This window comes from Acomys minous (assembly GCF_964271855.1).
Source record: "Acomys minous genome assembly, chromosome: 3".
Classification (NCBI taxonomy): domain Eukaryota; kingdom Metazoa; phylum Chordata; class Mammalia; order Rodentia; family Muridae; genus Acomys; species Acomys minous.
In genome coordinates this window covers 108,043,822-108,065,811 of record NC_140485.1, presented here as the reverse complement: position 1 = coordinate 108,065,811, position 21,990 = coordinate 108,043,822, and the positions used below count along the sequence as shown (strand labels likewise).

Genomic DNA, 21,990 nt, shown 5'->3' with positions numbered 1-21,990 from the left:
AGAAGAAACAGCTATGGGTGGATGGGCGAAGGAATGGGAGGATCAAGTAAGGAGGAGGATTAATTGGGGAGGGGAGAAGTAATGGGTTCTGGGGGAAATATATGGTTAAACATATAAAATTAAAGGCCATGGGGTAGAATGGAGGCCTAATAGAGTAGAAACTTCCCAAAATATATTTATATATGAAGACAATATAAATGAAACCACCAAATAATGAGGGAGAATGATTTTCGACTGGCCATTTCTTGTCACCAAATGAAACTTCTAGTACTAGAATTAAGTTACATTTAATTAATTTGTTCACCAAAGGAGCCCAACAGCAATTCCAAAACAATCCAGATTGTTGCCGAGTTCATAGGTTGTTTTCCACAAACTGAGAGCAAAGGCCCATTGTTGAAGAGAACACCCACAGAACTCATGGATCATGGAGATGTCAAGAGGATGCCTACATAGAGCCCTTCACTCCTATTTTCCAGTGTCTTTGGTACTGGAAAGTATTCTACATGCTCTCAAGGGAAGCATAAATACCAACTGAGCCACAAAATACTTTATGTACAATGGTGTACTGCCCACAAACTATGCTGGGGCAATGGTGGCACAAAGTTTGTGGGAGTAACCAACCAATATATGCTTTTACTCGAGGCACACTCTACAGGACTGAACTCATACCTGACACTTCCCGGTGACCAAGAGCCTGGGACTATATAGTCCAGGTACCTAGGGTAAACACAAACAATACTGGTCTAATAAATGAGAGAAATGCAGTGATAAAGCTATCTTAATGATACTCTGCTATGATATGATATTCAGCTATCATCAGAGAAGCTTCCTTCTGCAGATGGGAGTAAATACAGAGAGCCACACCCAGACATTTTGCAGAAAGTGAGGGACTTTGGAACACTCATACCTAAATGAGATGTTGTCATCAAATTCCTCTACACAGATCTCAGGGCAACCTGTTGAAGAGGAGGCAAGAGGAGTTTAAAAGGCAGATGGAATCAATGGCAGACACAATGAAAAACAAAATCTCTTCAAATCAACATGAGCAAAGTCCATATAGACTGTGAGACTAAGACAGCATGTACAGGACCTTGATGAGTCAGTACCTGGTCCTCTGCACATAAATTATGATTTCCAGTTTAGTGGTTTAAAGGGATTCCTGAGTGTCCTAATGACTAGGTCTCTGATTCTTGCATCTTCTATTAAGCTCTTTTTCTTCTTTTGGTTTGTCTGCTTGGCTGTGATATAATATTTTTGTGTTATCTTATTATGTTTTATTTTGTTATATTTTGTTATTATTATTATTACCTTTTGTCCAAGCAGAAATAAGTTAGAAATACTTCAAAGATTTAAAGAATGTCTAGAAAAATGAGGCCAACATTATATTTAATGGTGGGAAATTAAAAGTTCTATTAAGATAAGAAAACAGAAAAAAAGATGAACCATTTCACAAAATTTATTCAGTATCATATAGAAGTCTTAGTCATTGCAATAACACAGGAAAATAATTTCAAATATATAAACATTGGAAAGAAACAGTTGAAAGTGTTTTAATATATCATGATTGTTTTGATTAAAAATCCCAAAATTGGAGAGAAACATCTTAAATCTAAAGTTTTGGATGCAAGTTAAAATAAAAAGTTACTTGTTCTCGAAGACACTTTGTATAAAATTCTGAAAGATTAACTAAAATAGTGTATTAATTTTTAAATGCCACTGATTGTCAGGAATGGAGGAAGAAATGGATGCAGTTTTAGACCTTTGAGACTCCCTATGGTCGTAAATCTATTCAATACAACACTGCAGTGATTAATAACAGACACGTGATAATAAGCACATCAGAATGTACAAATCATTACTTATCAATGTCAAATTCATGTGCAGACTACAGACTATAGATGATAGTAACACCAAACAACAGTTCATAGAGTTAGGAAGGAAGGAGAGGGTGAGGGAAAGCTTTGTATGTTAGAGGAGGGTGTCTTCCTTATGACAGTTATTACAATACGACAGACAAGGCAGTTTATATATTACTGGACTCATGACTCACAGTTCTCCATCAGCATGGCGACCTCCTGAGTATGAGTCTCTTCTAGGTTTCTGATTGTTCTCTACTTTTATCTTCACATGGCAGGAGGAAGATGGGGATTTCTTTAGTGTACTTTACGAATGGATGAGAACAGGCCTTTCTTTTCTACGGCACCCACAGGGTGCTTATGTTCCAAAATTCCAACCGTTTAATGATGTTGCCTTTAGTGTTAAGACTGAAAAAAATTATTTTTGCAGGAACTTGAGCATTCAATCTATAACAGAAAGATTATATAGCCACTTTCCTTTCTGCTCGAATTTACTACAAACCTAAATCTCCTTTTTAAATGAGAGTCTTATTTTTAAACCCAGTATAAGGAAATCTCAGTGAACAATACTGGTAGATAAAATTAAAAGCACTGTATGAAATTTGACACCAGAAAGATCAGGAAGATATTTATGAACTCAATTTTTATATGAATAATTTTAAAGTTAGCAGTTTCCTTATACCATTTTATCTATCAATAAATTTTTAAATTTAATTATATCATAAATTTTATTTTATTTCATATTTAAATTTTGATGAGAAATATCTTTGCTATCACACATAAATGTGTTGTGGCAAAAGGTTTTAAGTAAATATGTAAAGTTTTAAAGGACATACAGAAAATGAGTAGCATCTAAGTGACTATAAACACAGAAGTATATATTACAACTAACTTGAATGGATGATTAGAAACTAATGGTGATAAGTCTTTTGTAAACTTGAAAAAAGCTAGAGTCACTGGCAAGAGAGAAAATCTATTGGTCATTTTCTTGATTGATGATTAATGTGGGAAAGCCTTGCCTACTGTGGGCAGTGCCATGCCCAAGCAATATAGTCGTATAAGTATCTATAAGAAACTGGCTGAGCAAGCCATGGTAGGAAATCCTTAAACAAAGTTTCTTCATTGTCTCTACATCAATTCTTGACTCGATGTTCATACACAAGTTCCTGCCCAGACTTTGCTTCACAATAAGTGATAAACTATAAGGATAATAAATCCTTTGTGCGAGTTTCTTTGGACTATGCTCTTTATTACAGCAGTAGAAAGCAAAGCTATGATGATAACAAAACTATCCTGCCTTAATTAGATAAACATTTAATTTTGAAATTAGTTTGTCTTGAAAGTTCACTCAACATTTTTTAAGTGAAAGAATAAAATGCTGAATAAATAATTATTTTTATTCCTCTTAGGCAACCTTATAGTAATAGTTGCATTTTATGTAACAACATTGTCAGAAAAGTTTAAAAACTGAAAAAAATCATGAAAGATGATCACGTTGATAAAAATTGTATATAGTTATCTTATAGAGCATGTTCATCAATGAATTAGGAAAACTCATTATTTTAATCAAAAGGTAATAACTAAATTCTTAATTCTAGAAAACATATTCTTGATTTAGAAACAGCCTCTTCAGGGCTATGTAGTCTGGCAGTTCTGAAGAGCAACCGTGTGATACAAATATGTTTACTGTCATTCTGAGGAACTGCTCTGTCCCAGAGCCACACTGTACAATAGTAGATGTAATCCTTTCACATGCTCTTCTGGGTTCAGGTTTCTCATTATGTATATATACACTCCATAAGGACACAAACGCAAATCTTCAATTAGATGCCTGTGTGTGTGTGTACCTGTGCATGTGTATGCCTGTACATGAGTGCGCTCATGTGTGTGCATGTGCGTGTGATGTGCGTGTGTGTGTGTGTGTGTGTGTGTGTGTGTGTGTGTGTGTGTGTGTGTGTGTGTGTACTGAGTATCCTTGCCTTCTATTACACTCCCCACTTGAACGATCACCCAGTTTGCTCTCATTCCTTGCCTTTGTACCACCTATGACCGATTACTATTCCCTTAAAATCCTCTGATTTAATTCCTTGGCCTATAGAAGTGATTCTGTGTAAACACTGAGAGCGAGAACCTGAACCTGCATCTTTTGGTCTCAGTTACTTCACTCACTATGATTAGCTCCAGTTCCAGGCCATTTTTCTGAAATATTCAGAATCAGTATTTTCTTTCTGAATAAAATTTGACTGCATATGCACTATGTTTTTGTTATCTATTCTACCATTTGATGGACATTTAGACTTTTCTACTTCCTAGCTATTGTGAATACAGCAGCGATGAGCATGGAGAGGAATCCGGGGACTATGCTCAGGAGTGTTATGGCTAGACCTACATCTATCACTTGAAAGGTCTCCACACTGATTTTCAGAGTGCATGTACCAGTTCACAGGCCTCCAATAGCAAAAAGGGGTTTCCCAATCCCATCTCCTCTCCAGTATTTGTTTTCATTATCATGGCCATTTTGAAGAATGATGAAATCTCAAATTAATTTTAATTTTTATTTCCTTTGTAAGGGTAAATAATTAAAAAATATTTCTTAGACATCTGTGTTTCTTCTTGTTAAGAAGCCTCCAGCTAATCTCACACTAAACAGAGAAAAATCTCACTCGATTTCCACTAGAATCAAGAACAGTACAATGACTTTCATACGCTCCATTCTTTTCAATAGAAGAAGCCTAACAAAAGAAAAGAGACTTCAAGCAGTATATTTGTGTCCCTCACAAGTCAGATTTTACTCAGGTGTATCCCTTAGAAGAAAGGAAGAAGGCAAAAACCATTATTTGTGGATGATAATATTCCCTCTAAAAAGGCCCAAAAGGTGCTACCTTCAGAATAATGCAACATCTGAAAAATATCTTAAATAAAGTGGAATGATACAACACTACCACACAAAATATCAGTAGTCTTCCTATATACTAAAGAGAAAAATGCTCAAAAAGAATCAGGAATTCAACCCTGTTCATAAAAATCTCAAAGAAACAAAACTACCTTTAGAAATAAATGTGAGCAAAGAAATGAAATCCCTGTAACAGTTAAAACATTAAGACATTGAAGGAAGATGTTGAAGAAGAAACAGGATGGACAGAACCCCCATGATCATGTACTGATGTGGTTAACATTGTGAAGATGGCCAACCTAATCAAAGCAGTATACAGATTTAATGTAATTCTCATTAAAATTCGAACTCTGATCTTCAAGAAGTTGAAAAAAATCAATCATAAAATTCATGGGGAAGCCCAAAAAGGCCTCAGATGGTCAAAACAATCTTGAGTAATAAAATCTCCACTTGAGGTATCACCGTCTTCTGATTTTGTTATATGTCAAAGGATAAAACAGCAATGTACTTAAATAAATAATAGGCACAGTGATCAATACAGTAAAATTGAGGACAAAGATATAAATTCACATTCCTAAAGCTGTGTGACTTATGATGAATTGACAAAAATTTCACATTGGAGGTAAGATGGCATCTTAAACAAATCGTGATTGGAATATTGGGTAGCTATAGGTGGGAATACGAAACTAAATTCTTGCGTCTCACTCTGCACAAAGCTCAATCACACATGATTTACGAACTCACATAGGCCTGATACTTTGAAACTTTTAGAGGAAAATTAAGTAGTGTACTCCAAAGAATATCCAGAGATGTTGACCCTCTGAATAAGGCATTTGTAGCAGAGAGAATAAGAGCAATAATTGACAAATAAGATCTCAAAAAAAAAATTACAGGAGCCTTTGTACAGGAACGAATCCCTTTAACTAAGTGAAGAATTAGCCTTCAGAATGTGGAAATATATTTAACCAATACAGATGACAATGGACTAGTGATTAGAATATACATTGAACTAAAAAGTTAAACAATAAGAAAGTGCACATTTTTATGGCTTTTTGATACAGGGTTTCTCTGTGTAGCCTTGGCTGTCCTAGGCTCACTTTGATGACCAGATTGGCCTCAAATTTACAGCAATCCACTTGCCTCTGCCTCCTGAGTGCAGGGATTAAAGGCATGTACCACCACACCCGGAAAAATATTAAAGAATTGGCTATGGAGCAAAACAGGTTGTTATTGTTTTTTTTTTATAAGGTGCAATTTTGGTCAACCTTATTGGACTCATGAACTCTTGGCTTCAGCTATCATATAAAACCACTAAAGGCATTGTGCATACATGTGAAATAAAATAGACTTCAAGTCAGAATACGTTACCATGGAGACCAAGGCTTTTCTTTAGGATGCAGGGACTGATTAGACCTTTGTGGCTTGCATTTTCTATCAAGATAGGGGCTTGATATTGGAAGTTGCTTATGATTATATGAAGAAGATTACACAAGTAATAAAGTTTTCTTGAAAAACAACATTTTGTAGTAGATTTACATTTCTAACTTTTGAAATAGAAGTCAAGATCATGCAATCTAAAACCTTACACAATCAAAGTCTTGAGTTTATTAGTATATAATCTCTTATTACTTGTATATCTGCAGAAGCTAGGCAGAGGAGTACTCAAACGCACCCATATAAATTTTCAGAATTCCAATAGGCATTTTGCTTAATGTATGATGACCATCACACTAAGCATGCATAAAGATCTCTCTGTTCTGAAGGGTAATTAAATATGGTTTAGAATTTAGTCAAATGACATGGATACCCAGATGACTTCAGGTGTTGTTTTCTTTATTTTTTGTTTGTTTGGTTTTTTACATTTTTCTTTATTTTTGAGAATTCCATTCATGTATACAAGTTGTTTTCAACATTCCTAACGCTGAAACCCTTTAATACAGTCCTTCATGTTGTGGTGTCCCTAAACCATAAGATTATTTAATTGTTAGTTCATAATTATAATTTTTGTTACTATTATGACTCTTACTATAAGTATGTGATATTCAGGATATCTGATATGCTAACCCCATGGGGTCACAATCCACAGGTGGAGTGTGGATAATAAAATATGACCAAATACACCCTCCAATCCAACCTTCCCTATATCTTCCCAATAGGTCCCCCTCCCACTCCCAACTTCTTGTCTTGTTTTAGATAAGAAACTTCTCCTGACTGGAAGCATCCTAACATAAAACATCCAAGCAGGAGATGTTTCTTATCTAAGACAATTTGATGAATTCTATTTCATTGAGAAAAAAAAAAGAGCCAGTCAAAACACCTAAAACATCAAATGGACTGAGAAGACATTTTTCTCATCTGTGGTGACAAGATACACCTTAGATAAGCCTCATACTCATCCTTTGCTTGGAATTATTAGACTATAGTATAAATTGCATTTCCAAACTACAAGCATGAAGATAATCTCCCTTATTTACAGTGTCCTGTCAGACTTTCCAAAGACTGGCGTCACTTTGTCAAGAAAATTTTTCTCATGAGTTTTAATTGAATTGTCATTCAAAGATAGAGGTTGAATAATTTTATTTATAGAATGTAAAACACAAAGATTTATAATAAATACAAAGTGGTTCTGAAGCTAACAAAAGGCAACATGATGGGAATGTAGTCAGAAAAGATGCTAACTGATTCTTAAGCAGATATTTAAAAATATTTTAAGAGACTGAAGAATATATGTACCAAGTTCTTTCTGAAGATGATTATTTATGACAATAAATAATGAAAAGTAAACTAATGAAAATATCATTACTGCAGCTTCATTAAAAACACTTGGGCACTAACTGCTTGGGATTGAAAAATTTGTAATTGTATCAGGAAAAATGTGAATCACTTTTCTCACTTATGATATTCCTTATAGTTTTCACCTTTTTGTCTCTTCTATGGGCCTTGTATTCAATTCTTATTAAAAAAATATTATTTTATATGCATGCATTTGGTCTCTTGTTGATTAGAGTTAGAAGAAAAACTAATTTCAATGTACTTCTTTCAGTCATGTCCAGACTTGATAAGCAATTCCTGGAATCATTGCCATTGACTATTGTTAGGTCAAACTTAATAATCTTTAATCTTGTACATTTTGACATATGTAGTTATTTAAATCACATTCTGTATATTTTATTTTTAAATATAAAATATCACATATAATTTTGTTACCATTCTTATTACCAATATATGGATGGTATGTCACTGTAGGTTATTAATAAATAGGAAACATGTAGCTAAAACACAAGAGCTTGGGACAGTAGGTTTTTTTTCTTAAATAAAAATCTGCATGTATCACTTGGGACACTATTTGTAACTTCTGTTTTATTGTACTTTATGTAATTAGTTTGCCCACTAAGTAAAGCCAAACTATTGAAGAACCAATAGGATTAGGAGTAGCTGGTATTTGAAAACAACATGATAGTTGTTATATTAACTGTTTTCTTTGATCAATAGATCTGCTTCACTACAATAACCCTTCGTTGTAAGCCACCCATTTCTTTAGTTGCCTTCTGTTTCATCTGTTAGTATCTTGCTAACACAGGAAATATAATACATTCCAAAAAAAAATATGTGGTAATAAAGATCTTTCTTCTCTGTAATTTGGACCTCAGTTACTTGAATATTATTTTACTGTAGACCCAGGAAACTTTCTATGCTTTAAAAAAACACAATATACATTTACTTCCAGTTACACAGTTAAAATGGTATTTGCTATCCAGTAAAAGTCTCTTTCATTGCTGGTGGGAATGCAAACAAGTACAGCCGCTTTGGAAATCTATTCAGCGCTACTTCTCAGCTAAAAATAAAGTTGCAAGACCTCTCATTTTCTCAATTTTAAAGGTAGGTTTAGTAAATCCTTTTCATGTATAAAATGAGACATTATACAATATTTTTTCCTCAAGTAACTATGTTTTAACTCAATAGCTATCCAGGGAGAATACAATTTAATTGTTTTGACTAATGACTTCCATTTGTTTGTGACATTATCAGAATTCAGAAAAGATAAACTAAATTTTTTCACTGGGGCAACTAACACAATTGCAATCGCAGGTCAGGTTAGTTAAAGTTTTTTGAAAGTTCTGACTACCGTATATGGCAGCGATTTCCCTCCTATGGCTGACAGTGGGTACTGGCTAGTGACGAAGAGAACAAGAGCAGTATCTGGTCATCTTTACCTGTCCTTTCCAACATGGTGTCAGCTGGAATTCAGCCAGAAATGCCAGACCTGGTGTCACTAGGTTTTCAAGATGTAAGCTACAGGCCTTTTCCAGAGTTGGCCCTCAAGTCACACAGTATCATTTATTCAGCACTTTGTTGGTTACAAATATCTGTGCAGCATAAGCCCAACTGATGGATCTGCCCTCACTGGGATTTCCTATTCTTTTACAATGTCTTTATTTTTCCATCTTGCCTCATTGGCAAGACTGCAATTTATCTCTGTTAGTCTAATTCCCTGGTGTTTTTTCCTCCAAAAGCTGCTTTCATATTATGTGCCTAAAGCTTTTAGTATTTTTTGTTGTTGAAGTTAAGCTAGAGAAACGCTACTTTAAATGGCAGGTATCCTAGCTCATATACTGGAAATTTATTTAAACTTTTCATGGAAGTAGCAGGACTAACAAAGCATACATAAGACTTTATGGATGCATAGTTAATATATGATGTTAGTTTTTATATAATATCACCTATAATGATTTTTATCTTTTATTTTTGAATTATAATTTAATTACATTTCTCCCTCCCAACATTCTCATGTGGCCCTCCCCTTGCCCTTCAAATTCATGGCCTATATTTCACTAATTGTTATTTTTCACATATGTCTATTTATAAATACATCCATAATTGTGACATTTTAGGCAATATAATGAGTAGCATAGCTGTATCTTGAATATCAATGAAGAGGCCCTCTGTTGATTGAGGCCTCCCTAAACAGAACATAGAATCTAGTGATAAAAATGATCTATTCTTTTAACATTTCTTTCCCATTATTTCTTCCAGAAATAAAAAAGGGAAAACCTGGAAAGAGTTCTTCAGATTTGAAAGATAAAGGTAAGAGAATACATTTAATTTAGTAGCATAATTGTAAGTTAAACTATCTGTACAAGTGCCTTGTACATTGGGGGCATTATTTTCACAGTTGTGCAAACCAAAATTTCATAGGCTGTTTATAACATCGTATCTTAAACAGTATTAGCATTTGTAAGAAGTGGGAAAAGGAGGAAATCAGGTATAAAGTAATGAAGGAATTTTTCTTAACAATGAAAAGTAATATAGATAAGAAAATATAACTACTAGGAAGAAGTTGCCTCTATTGCCTCTCACACCCTCTTTCTAATATTTATCTATATCATGTATATTTATATCTATAGCTATAACTATAGATATATACTCTAGCACTCTATCTACATCTGTCTGTCTATCTATGTATGTATTTGTGTGTGTGTGTGTGTGTGTGTGTGTGTGTGTGTGTGTGTGTGTATAAAGAAGGGGTGAGACACAGTGGATCTCTGAATTCTCTTATTTTTCAATACTCTGAGGCTTATTCTATATGTTTTAGGCTCATTATGTTTTTATTGCCAAGAAAACATAAAATTTTTATTTATAATCATTATTTGAGTTCCATGAGAAATGAGCTAATCTTCTGTCCATTAATATCTTAGTCTTATTTAAAAAAATAATTTCTTCATGAGTCATCCACCTCATTTGTTGCAGCCTTCCCTCAATTTCCTATCTTCAGAATTAATACACCCAAGTTTTCATTTACTTAATATACTAGCTATCTTAGGTAGGGTTTCTATTGCTGGAGAGAGTTGCTATGAGTAAGGACAGTCTTAGAGAAGTAACAATTTAACTAGTTGCTTGGTGACAGGTTCAGAGAATTAGTCCATTATCATCATGGTGGGGAGCATGGTGTTATGCAGGCATGCATGGTGCTGGACACTATCTGAGAGTTTTATACCCTCATTGCCAGGCAGGAGTGTGGAGAGAGAGAGAGAGAGAGAGAGAGAGAGAGAGAGAGAGAGAGAGAGAGAGAGAGAGAGAGAGACTTGGCCTAGTATGTGCTTTTGAAACCTCAAAGCCCAACACTTCCTCCTAGGAGGACACATCTCCTTCAACAAAGACATACCTGCTCCAAGAAGGCCACTTCCTAATCCTTCCAAATAGTTCATAGGCTCACGTATTTACAGGCTTAATTCTCAACTTATGAACTATTTGGAAAGATTGGGGCAAGGGCATTCTCATTCAAATCACTATATTCCACTCTCTGGATTCCATAGGCTTATAGCCATATCAAAATGCAAGATGCGTTTGGTTCAACTTTTAACTTCCCTATAGTCTTTCAGTCTTAAAATGACTTAAGAGTCTTTTGAGACTCAGGGACATCTCTTAGCTGTGGTCATATATAAGATAATAATCCAAAACTATATCACACATGGCCAACAGAATATATATTTTCCAAAAAATGAGAATAGGGAGCTGAGTAAGGGTCCAAAGCAAGACTCAAAGCCAGTGGGGCAATTCTTCATGTCTGATGTAAAGGTTGTTTTAAAAACTTGTGCCTTCCAGTTTTGTTAACTGTAGCAATCTCTCTCTTGAGCTGGTTCCACACACCGTCTGCAGCTCTCTTTGGCAGGTATTTCATGGCTCTGGTATCACTACCATCTTAGGGTCCCCAAAGCAATCTAGTCTTCATCTTCGGAGCTTCATGAAACCACCTTTCCAGACCTTTATGCAGTGACTGCTCTAGCAAACACCTAGCCATGAACTTTTCTAAACTTATGGAGGATTCTACAACCTCTTTCTTGTATCCTTAATGATAAAAGCAAAAACACATGCTACCAAGTTCTTCTGTTTGCTCGGACTAGAACTTAGCCCCCTCCTTAGCTTGCATTTGCTTAAGATTTCCTGTGTCTTGAATCCCAAGCTGCTTATGATTTCTTTAATCCCTTTTCACAAGTTGAAAGTTTAGCTGGATAAAGTCTTGCCCTGAAGTCACCATTCCCTTCTGTGTTGAATTTTCCTTTAAAGGTTTATCCCCATTTTCACAAGCTTGACTCCAACATTACATATCCTGAGGTTTTGTTGTTGTTGTTGTTGTTGTTATTGTTGTTCTACCTTCAAACAGTACATTTTGCAGATCTCTTTGCTCCACTTGTTACTTTTTGTTATACATCTGGATAAGAGTGGTCACTACCAACAGTAAGTACCAGGCTGTGTGTACAGTCGCTACTAGGCTATATGTACAGTAAGTACCAGGCTGTATGTATAGTCATTACTAGGCTGTCTTGAAATTTTCTAATCAAGAACTCTTCAATTTAGCCTTTGGAAAACAATTTAGGACAATGACAAAAAGGAGCCTTTTTTTTATGTCACATTTTGGAAAAGTGGCAGAATCAGTGATATTTTTGAATATTCAGCATTCTATTTTGCCTCTGTCTCTGTCTCACTCTTCCTCCTTCTCTCCTCCTCTTTTCTTTTTCCTGCTCCTACCTCCTTTTCTTCCCTCTTCCTTTCTCTATACACACACACATGGGCTTATATGTTTTAATGCACATAATTTGCAATTCACAGTCTACAAAGACTGTACTTTTCTTCTAATATAGTTTGAGATACTTGTATTTTACTCAGCATCTGTTTCGCTCATTCACTATTGCTTACTATTTACATAGCTCAAAATGAAGGTTAGGACTTACCTCTCATGCTAACTCTTCATGTAATATAACTACGAAATAATACAATTTCATTTTAAAACATCATCTGTCCCAAACCCAAATTAATTTGAGAGGAGAGTTGAGCAAAGCTCGTAGGGATGCACAGAGACTGAAGTGACAGTCACAGAGTCTATATGGGCATGAGCTATGGCCTCTGCATATACGTTATGGTTGTATAGCTTGGTATTCTAATGGGCCTCCTACCAATGGAAATGGGCAGTGTCTCAGACTCTTCTTCCTGCTCTTGGGGCTCTTTTCCTCCTACTGGCTTGCCTTGTTTAGGTTGATATGAAGGTTTGAATGGCCTTGTCTTATTGTAACTTATTATACCAGTGTTTGGTTACTGTCCCTGGAAGGCCTGCTCTCTTCTAAAAGGCTGTGGAGGAGAAGCGGATCTGGGTGAGAGGAGAGGTGAGGGCAGACTTGGAGAAGTGGAGGAATGGATAGCTACCGTTGGGATGTAATGTATGGAAGAAGAATTAAATAATATATTACCAAAAAGAAAAGAAAACAAACAGCAAACAAATAAACTAAATCAAATGAAGAAACATACTCTCCTGGCAGTGAAATCTGTTGATTTAAGTCTGTATTGATTAGTTCTCCAAGTTATTAGACTCATAATCTATGTTCTTATTAATTAATGTACAGTTACATACAAACATCTACTGAGAATTCTACCTCAATTTACAGTCTATATTTGCAAATGTCTTTGCCCTCATAAGAAAATTATATAAAAATATATGTATGGATTTGTATGTATATCAAATATATAATGTTGCTTATGGTTGATTTAGATTTATACCAACTGTACCTTTTTATTTTCTAAACAGGATACATTAAAGTGCTACAATGTCTTTTTAAGATGTATAAGATGTTATTTCAGAGAAATTTTTTAGCATAATTTATCATTACTAAAAAAAATCAAAGAAAAGTTTAATATCACACATCAGATATGGGACTTTGAAAACCTCCACGGTGATTTTCTTCCTGGAGTGTCTCTTTGAAGCCAGCTGTGGACATCTGTCTGAAGAAGGTGAAGCAATCTCACTTGTTAAAGGGTCTCCTGCTTCAATTCAGTGTATTTTAGAAGTTACTTTCATTATGCAGGAAAGAGAATTTCAGCATTTAGCAGTCTCCCATAATCCCTCTTACATGTACTGCCCAAATGCATGTTGAATCACAGTAAAATTCTAAAAGCAACATTATTACAGAAAAATAATTTGCAACCACATTTAGAGGGGATATAATATGACAGCATGAATAAATTAGACATTCAGAGAATAATATCATTAGACTTGACTCTTTATGTAAGGAAGAGGAGAGAGCTCTTGAAAAGGAAGATTAGCACACTCTGCTGTCTTTTGTTACTGGCTTAGCTACTAGATTAGTGGATTAAGACTGAAATTTTCTCGTAACACCTCAATACACATAAAAGGAAGGGCCCTGGTTATGTGGTCTTGGTGTCTCGAAACAGAACAAAACAAACAAAGCAAACTAAACCCCTTACTAACTGGTTATTGGTTAGATTTCTTATAGCACAAATTGCTTCCTTCTACACTAAAATCAGTAATCCTTATGGTTGGTTTCTATATGTGTTGTATAAGCACTTTAATGACATACAAACACATAAACTCACCTCCTCCCAGTAAGATGCTGAACCTGGAACTTGAAGATTTCAGCCCACCACCCTGGGAATCTGACCACACCATAATTTCTCTGTTCATAAAAAACAAAACCAAACTTTTTGCTCTGGAAACATCTTTGACAAAATGTTTGACTATACCTGGGGTGTTTCTTTATCCAAGGCTTTTGATGTCAACTTCACACACTGAAATATAGATAAAATGCTGACCTTAGTTATTTTTAGGATTATAAGTAACAGTATGTATAATGCTTTGCCACCAAATTAATTTTCAAAATTTCTATATATCATATTTAGGTCTAGCTTATCCTCCAGGAAACTCTTGCCCTAAATGACATGATAAATTTTAAATTTGCTTTCATTTGACAAACTTATTTATATTTTTAGGGTACATTGTGATTTTTCATATATGTTTTTCATGGAAAATATTTGATCAGAATTATTAGCAAACTTGTTACCATGTGTTTACTTTCATAGTAATATTTAAAAAATCTAACTTTTAAAATAATTTTAAAGTAAAAGGTATGCCAGTATTTACGACTGCTGTCACTCTCCTGTGAGGTAGAGCAGTGTTGCCAGCTTCACCATCTAACTGAATCTGTCCACCTTTTCTTAACTGTTATTAGCATTCTCCTTCTCCAGGCCAGCTCTCCCATAGCATCTGGAAGACATTTCCATTCTCTAACTGTAGAGCCTTGTTGACTTTAGTCATATGTGTCAGTGAGGTGACATTAATTATATGTGTCAGTATGTGGCATACTGTTACCTTGAAACAGCACATTCATAGCTGCAGGTAGAGTGTCTATCTACAGATAAGGGATACCATTGTGTACTTTGTATTCCAACCCTAAACCCCGAGGTAGAAAGAATAAAGGGGCTACCAAGGTAGGTCTCACATTTCCCCATTTCTATTGCATACAAGTTATTTTTTATCTGCTAAGGATTTTTGAGCCTTAATGTTGCAGAAAAATAACCAGAAAAAAAAAGGTTTATCCTCTGTGTGTGAGTAGGCTGTTAGGGAGAAATAGTGATGTGCTCAGCATTTTTCATAGGCATGTTTGCAACCCATTTTATGGAACAACAACATTACGTTGAAGATTATGGTGAAAAGTACTTATTTTCATTTTTATCTTACTTCAACAATAGGCTGTATTTCGGTCCTTTGTTGCTCCATAAATAAAACTGGATATAAGTAAAATATCCTTTCAAACATTAATTTCGTAATCTCTATCTCATTACTACTTCTTGAGGATTAAAATACTTTAGTATATAATGCAGTATTTTTCATTTAAAGGCCTATTTTTGCTTTTAAACAAAACACAAATAAAACTCAAATAAATAAACTTACTTAGTGTTACTTAAATAATTTGGGGAGACGTTCAGGTGCTGTGGTCCAGTGTTTTATAAAATCACAGATCAATATGTTCTTTTCCTTTCCAATACCTGCTCTCTTAAACAAGCAGATAGATATAGTTTGCTCAACAATGTGTTTAGTGTGAATAAAAATAATCAAGGATGGCGAGGCCCTATTTCTGAAGGCAACACTTACACAACTCATTGCACATGAAGAAGTCAAATTGGTGCCATGCATAGACCTTTAACCCCTGCTGTCTGGTACTGGAAGTTACTCTTCATGCTACAAAAAGAGAAAGATAAACATCAACCCAGCTACAAATCCTTCTGTCTACAATGGTAACCTGCCTTCCAGATACTCTGGTACAACAGGCACACAAAGCTGGTGGTAGTAACCAATTAATATCTCATAAGATTTGAGACTTACCTCATGGAACCCTTTCCTAACACCGCATGGGCAACCAAGAACCTGAGACTCGACAGGCAGAGCACCTAGCGGGAAATGCAAATACCAGTGCTAAAGAGAAATTTCCCTATGAAGTCTTCTTATTCTCTAAGTCAAATAGAGCCCTAAACCCTAATCACAAATGATAGGCAGAAAAACACTAGTAGAAATATTATTTATGGATTTTAAACTTTATTTTAAAAGATATAAAATTTTTGCACAACATACATGAAAACTAACCAAAAGACAATACAACTCAATGAACTTTCAGACATCTAGACTACCCATTCAAGATGAAAGATATGGAGATTCACATTGGATTTCATATTTTCACCATTGAATATATTTTAACGTATATTTCTACCATCAAAGATGAAAAATCCAGGGCAAAGTTAGAACTAGAAAAGCGTCTTTCATAAAGTGCTCATTGTCTGCAATCTTCCATCATCTCCTAATATTTACCGTTACCAATCTCTTTTCTACATGTTCACATATGTGCATGTCCACTTGCTTACATAAATACATATATATTATAGGCTAGATTATGCATATGAGGTAGTGTAGGCATCTTTTTCATTTTGACAGTGAGTGACCTTATTCACTCTAAGTCTATCCATTTTCCTGCAAACTTCATGATAACATTTATCTTTAGAACTGAATAGTATTCCAACTTACATATACACTAAACTTTCCTTATTCACTCATTTTTGTCTCAGGCAGCCTGTAGAAGAATGAGCGTGAGGACACGTGTGCCAGGTGGCAGTGTCAGTCCATGACGTTGGTGAATATCTGTTGAATACTCTTGAAGAGATAATGAAATGGAAAATCTTTGCAAAACTGATCACAGAGTAGAAGAAGAAAAGGGAGATAAAGAGAAAAGGGGAAGAGACAAAGAGAGGGATTGCAAGTGAGAGATGAAGACAATTAGTGGTGCTTTGAAGAAAAAACAGAATATTAAATCATGGGTGAATAGATTGCTGGAATTTATGTAAATATCTCTAACATTTAGGTAAAGACAGCAGTTTGAAAAAAAAAGTGTAAATAACAAAAATTTACCAAACACATAGATAATTTGAATAACAAGGTAAATAACAAAGATTTGCCAGAAACATAGACAATTTGAATAAATAAGAAACCATTATCCTTAATGTGACATTGAGTCAGTGTGCAGAAAGCTTCTTCTATGTTAAGCAAATTGCTTCAGGTGAGAAAGTAAGGGAGAAATGTACTGAAAGTGCTCTATTATGAGACAATCATGATGTCAAAGAAAAACTGCACTAGAGTCCGACTTCCAGGAAGCCTCAATTCTCTACGTTTGCAAAAAGTAAGAGGGACTCAGCTCTGTTGAGTCCAAACCTCAGGAGGTGTTAAGTACTGACTGAGCTCACCATGTGCTCTCCGTGGGCAGCTATCAATGATACTCCTACTTGAAGAGAAGCCCCCATTTTCCCCCCACGTTTTTTAATAGCAAAGGGCTTACTCTGAGGTCCTAGAGGGACATCCCTGAGTTGAAAAGCAGGCACAAGATTAGGGGATTTATCTACATTGCAAAGGGGAAGGGGGAAGTGGACATTGTAATGTCTCCCAAGTATATTGTTTGAGAAAAGGGAGGTCAGAGCCTGGCTAGGAAGAAGGGAAGCAAACCAAGTGCTGCATGAAAATGAGCACCATGACAGTCACCTTGGTCAGTGGCATGCAAGGAGGGTGTTTTCAGGAGATGAAATGCCAGTTAACAATGTAACACAATGATTATAAATACGAGAGCCAATCACTTAAGACTTTCAGAAGACACGATGACTTGTTTCCTCAGAGCAAAGTAAGGACGTCAAACACTCCTAGGCATAGTCACCTGTAGGACACACGAAGGCAGACATTTAAATTATTTCTAGAAATTAAAGCCCACCAAATTATAGCATTGATTCATCAGCAGTGATTAGCAAGCAAGAAAACAAAGATGAAAAGAGTTCTGTTATCAAGGCACACCCCCAATAGTGAGGAATACATTGAATCTCTAATTTCAATTTCAATATTGTACCACGTAGTCTCCATGGAAAAAATGGATCACAACTGAAAATGGAAAGGCGAGGCTATTTCCTCCGTACAGAATATTGTTATCTCTCTGGAAATGTCAAGTTAATATACATAAAGATTTTGCCAGAGTAAGAGAAGCTAACCAAATTCCTAGGTGCAAAATCAACCTATTCCTAAGCATCAACAATGGCTAAAACAAATACTTATTATTTAAATTGATAATATTAACAACAGAAACAAATCTATGTATAAAGAATACATTTAAATGTTTGTAGTACTTTTGTATAGAAATCACAAAACATTTTTTAAAAACCCATCTAAAAGAACTTTAATAATTAATAGGTGTTTTATTTTTGTACCTAGAATGTATCCTTTTCCATGCATGTGAGATGGCTCAGCATCTAAAAAATGCCTGCTGCCAAGCTTTGTAATTTGACTTTGATCCCTGGGACCAAAATGGGAGAAAAAGATGAGAGATTCTTGATAGTTTTCCTTTGACCTATAATGTTCACACATGCATACAAATAGAATAAATATAATGTAGCTTTCAAGTTTAAAAATCAAAGACAGAATATATTGCTTCACTCTACAGTAACATATACATTACAAGTTACTTCAAAATATAAAATAATGCATTTTCTAATTTTTTTATTAATTTCTTTTTTTAATTAATTCAGTTTACATCCCAATTGTAGCCCCCTCCCTTGTCTTCTGACACACCCTCCCTCTTCCCCACAATCCTCCTCCTTTACTCCTCACAAAGGGGAAGCCCTCCTCAGGGCTGCCATCGCACCTCAGCCTATCAAGTGTCATCAGAATTGCCTGTGCCCTATTCCTCTGTGGCTTGGCAAGGCCACTCCACCAAGAGGGAGTGATCCATGAGCCGACCACAGAGTCTATGTCAGAGGTAGCCCCTGCTCCACTATTAGGGGACTCACATGGAGACTGGGCTGCCTGTGGACCACATCTGAGCAGGGAATCTAGGTCCTCTCCTTTCACCCTCCTTGGTTGTTGCATCAGTCTCTGAAGGCCCCGCTGGGCCAAGATTTGTTGGCTCTGTTGGTCTCCTTGTGGCACTTCTGTACCCTCTGGGTCCTTCTATACCCAAATCTTATGTAAGTCAGCTTTGGCTGTGCCCCAAAGTTTGGCAATATGTCTCAGCATCTGCTTCCATCCACTGCTTTCAGAGGATCTATGGTACGCTCCCATCCTGTTCCCTCTCTTTAGCAGCTTCTGGGGTCTGTTCTATTTATCGTTCTGAATGAGAATTAAGCATCCTCCCTAGGGTCCCTTTTGTTATTTAGCTTCTTTAGGTTTGTGGAATGTAAAAAAGTAACAATGGAGTAAAACATGTTGAAAATGAACAAAACGGGAACTTACCTATCCATATGTCCTTATTTATTATAAAATTATTTTAATTAAGATTCTGCAGTTAGAGTCATGATGACACTGAAAATATGTGTTATGTGTATAATTGTATATGTAAATATACATAATACATATGTAAATATACATAATTGAAACCATTTATGTTTCAAGCATTGCATTCCTTCACACACACATATATATATATATATCCCTCATTAAAATGGAGAGAATAGAATGAGGCAGAAATCTACCATGACTCAGTGAGTCCAGTTTCCTCATCACTCCCATATGCTTCTTTCATTTGGGGTATTTTTTAATTGTCATATCAATCCAATTAGCTTGAGTGCTTATTTTAATTTTTTTGCAGGAATCATTTTTCACCTGGGGTCATACTATTTTTACAATTATGTACCAGATACAACACAATGTGTACTTGTACCAGAAAATAAGAAGTCCTTATTAACTTGATAATTATTACCATTTAAATTTAAATGACACATAATTATCCTGAAAAAGTCTATTTAGGGGCTTACTTTTTAAAAACCAACCAAACAAACAAACAACCCAGAGAAAACAAGCCACAGAATATATGTGTTTGTCACCTTAGCAAGTAAGTGTTATAAAATGTCTGCTTCCCTTTAAGGCTTACTTAAAGGATTTTCAATCATTAGTTTGAATACATCCAAGTTACCTGGCCATCTTCAAATAACAAGATAGGGGTTTGTTCTTATTAGAGAGCTTTTGTGTGACTTACATTGGGTGCAGACAACCCCAATTATATCTTACCTATTTGAATGCACACTCTTCACATTTGGAAGCTTCAAGGAAAGAAAGACTAATGAGACTCTACATAACTAGGCACAAAAGAAAGAGCAGATAGAGGCAGGATGACACTATCAGAAATGTGGTACATCGTGCTAAGCATATAGAAGAGACAGAGGATCCCGAAGATGAAATGATGACAGAATGAGGCAGGAACAGGGTATGCATTTATTCTAAGCTGAACACTGACAAAGCCCTCTGGCCTATTATGTGTTTTCAGTGTCCACTCAGCAAACTCATCTGAGCATCAGAGTCCTTTGGGTATCTTGCCCAGAAAAGATGCAGAATCAAGGCATCAGCATAAAATACTGAGCACTTCAGTTACAAAGACAGACCTGTGAGCCATTAGACAGGCAGGAGGAGACAGAGAAAATGTATGTGTATTGTGTATGTGTGTGCATGTGAAAAAGAGACAGAGACAGAGAGAGACACAGAGACACATAGAGACAGACAGAGAGACAGAGGCACATAGAGACAGACAGCAAGAGACAGAAGTAGAGCCAGAACAATTGTGTGAGCCGTAGTAGAGTAAGAGCAACACAGTTTTGCCTAAAATCGAAGTGATTACTCAGATGATATGAAAATCACTGGTTTAGAGCATCTTTATCAATACAATTCAAACTAAAATGTCACTGACTTATTTTAGGATAAACGTAAATATTTGCTACTTAACATTAACTTCAGAGTGCAGAAAAATAAATACTAATAAAGTAGATAACACACACTCATTGTCTAGTACCCAGGATCTGTTAAACACTTCATGCATAGTATTCAATTGAATTTACCCACAAAGACTGTTTTTATGAAAGTGAAAATGGAGTACTGAGGAGGCCAAACCCAGATCACAAAATTATCTCAGAGGACTCAGAATTCATCTTCAGAGTCCCTTTAGACCTGGATCTTCAGCTACCATGTTTCCTCAAAGCCTCATACAAAAGGTCGATATCCTGAACAAATGATAACAGATACTATTCCTTCAAATGAATAGGTTCTTTAATTGTTTGAATAGAAAATCTTCCCAAGACATTATTACCTCCTGAGCATGTGAGTTGGATACCAGTTTTCTACTGGTGTTCAAAGCTTTTCTTTCTTCCTTCCTTCCTTCCTTTCTTTCTTTCTCTCTTTCTTTCTGCCAACTCAATAAGAAACTGATTAATACAACTTGTGATTTAATGATTGACTCCAAAACATAGACACCACAGTGACTCCTGGTAGCTAACCACTAATGGTAGTTTTTCTAAGTTATATAATCTAAATAATATAGTTTACCTATACAAAGCTTACTATATATTTTTGTATGTAGTAATTTATTTATATGTAAAGCAGGGATATTAAAGAAGTGGGATTGTCTCCTTAAAGCTTAGGGATGAGATAATATAATCCACCTTAGAATACTAGTTGTGCTATTTGCTCAGCAAAATGGGTTTAGATCATTAATCCTCAGAACTGTTATCTGTAAAGTGGCCCAATATGTACTTAAAAGAGGATTAAATAGTATGTTCCTTTCCTTAACTATGAAAATAAAATTTCATCTAAAGCAGGTAAAGTATATATGATACTGAGGTTATAACACTAATGATTATTAATTAACATTATATAAATAACATAGGTAATACACTTAATACACTTACCTGGGAGTGGATATCATGTGTCAAATGCAAAATATCATTGGCCACTATGATATATATCATTATTACATATAATTCACACATAAGTCTTCTGTGTGCTAAAGCAGCAAATAGGAAACTATTATGTAAACATGACTAAATAAAGATATCAAATACATTAGTGTTTTGTTTTGCAATAATTTAAGTAAAGGTGTTTTATAACTG

At 35.3% G+C, this 21,990-nt stretch overlaps 1 protein-coding gene and 1 long non-coding RNA gene across 12 annotated transcripts in view; one reads left to right on the top strand and one right to left on the bottom strand.

Annotated features, from left to right (window-relative positions):
- The window catches only part of TRDN (triadin), a 355,846-nt gene that overhangs the window by 249,760 nt on the left and 84,096 nt on the right, over positions 1 to 21,990 (top strand). For all 11 annotated transcript variants that reach the window (XM_084777414.1, XM_084777409.1, XM_084777410.1 and 8 more), the window contains one exon: positions 9,784 to 9,834. In XM_084777414.1, coding sequence (XP_084633540.1) covers positions 9,784 to 9,834 — 51 coding nt within the window. The remainder of the gene's footprint in view (positions 1 to 9,783; positions 9,835 to 21,990) is intronic.
- Positions 1,942 to 21,298, bottom strand: LOC311595060. Its single transcript, XR_014778300.1, has 4 exons — positions 21,192 to 21,298; positions 15,689 to 15,775; positions 14,281 to 14,325; positions 1,942 to 2,264 (listed from the first exon to the last, which is right to left on the bottom strand). It is a non-coding gene; the product is annotated as an uncharacterized lncRNA (long non-coding RNA).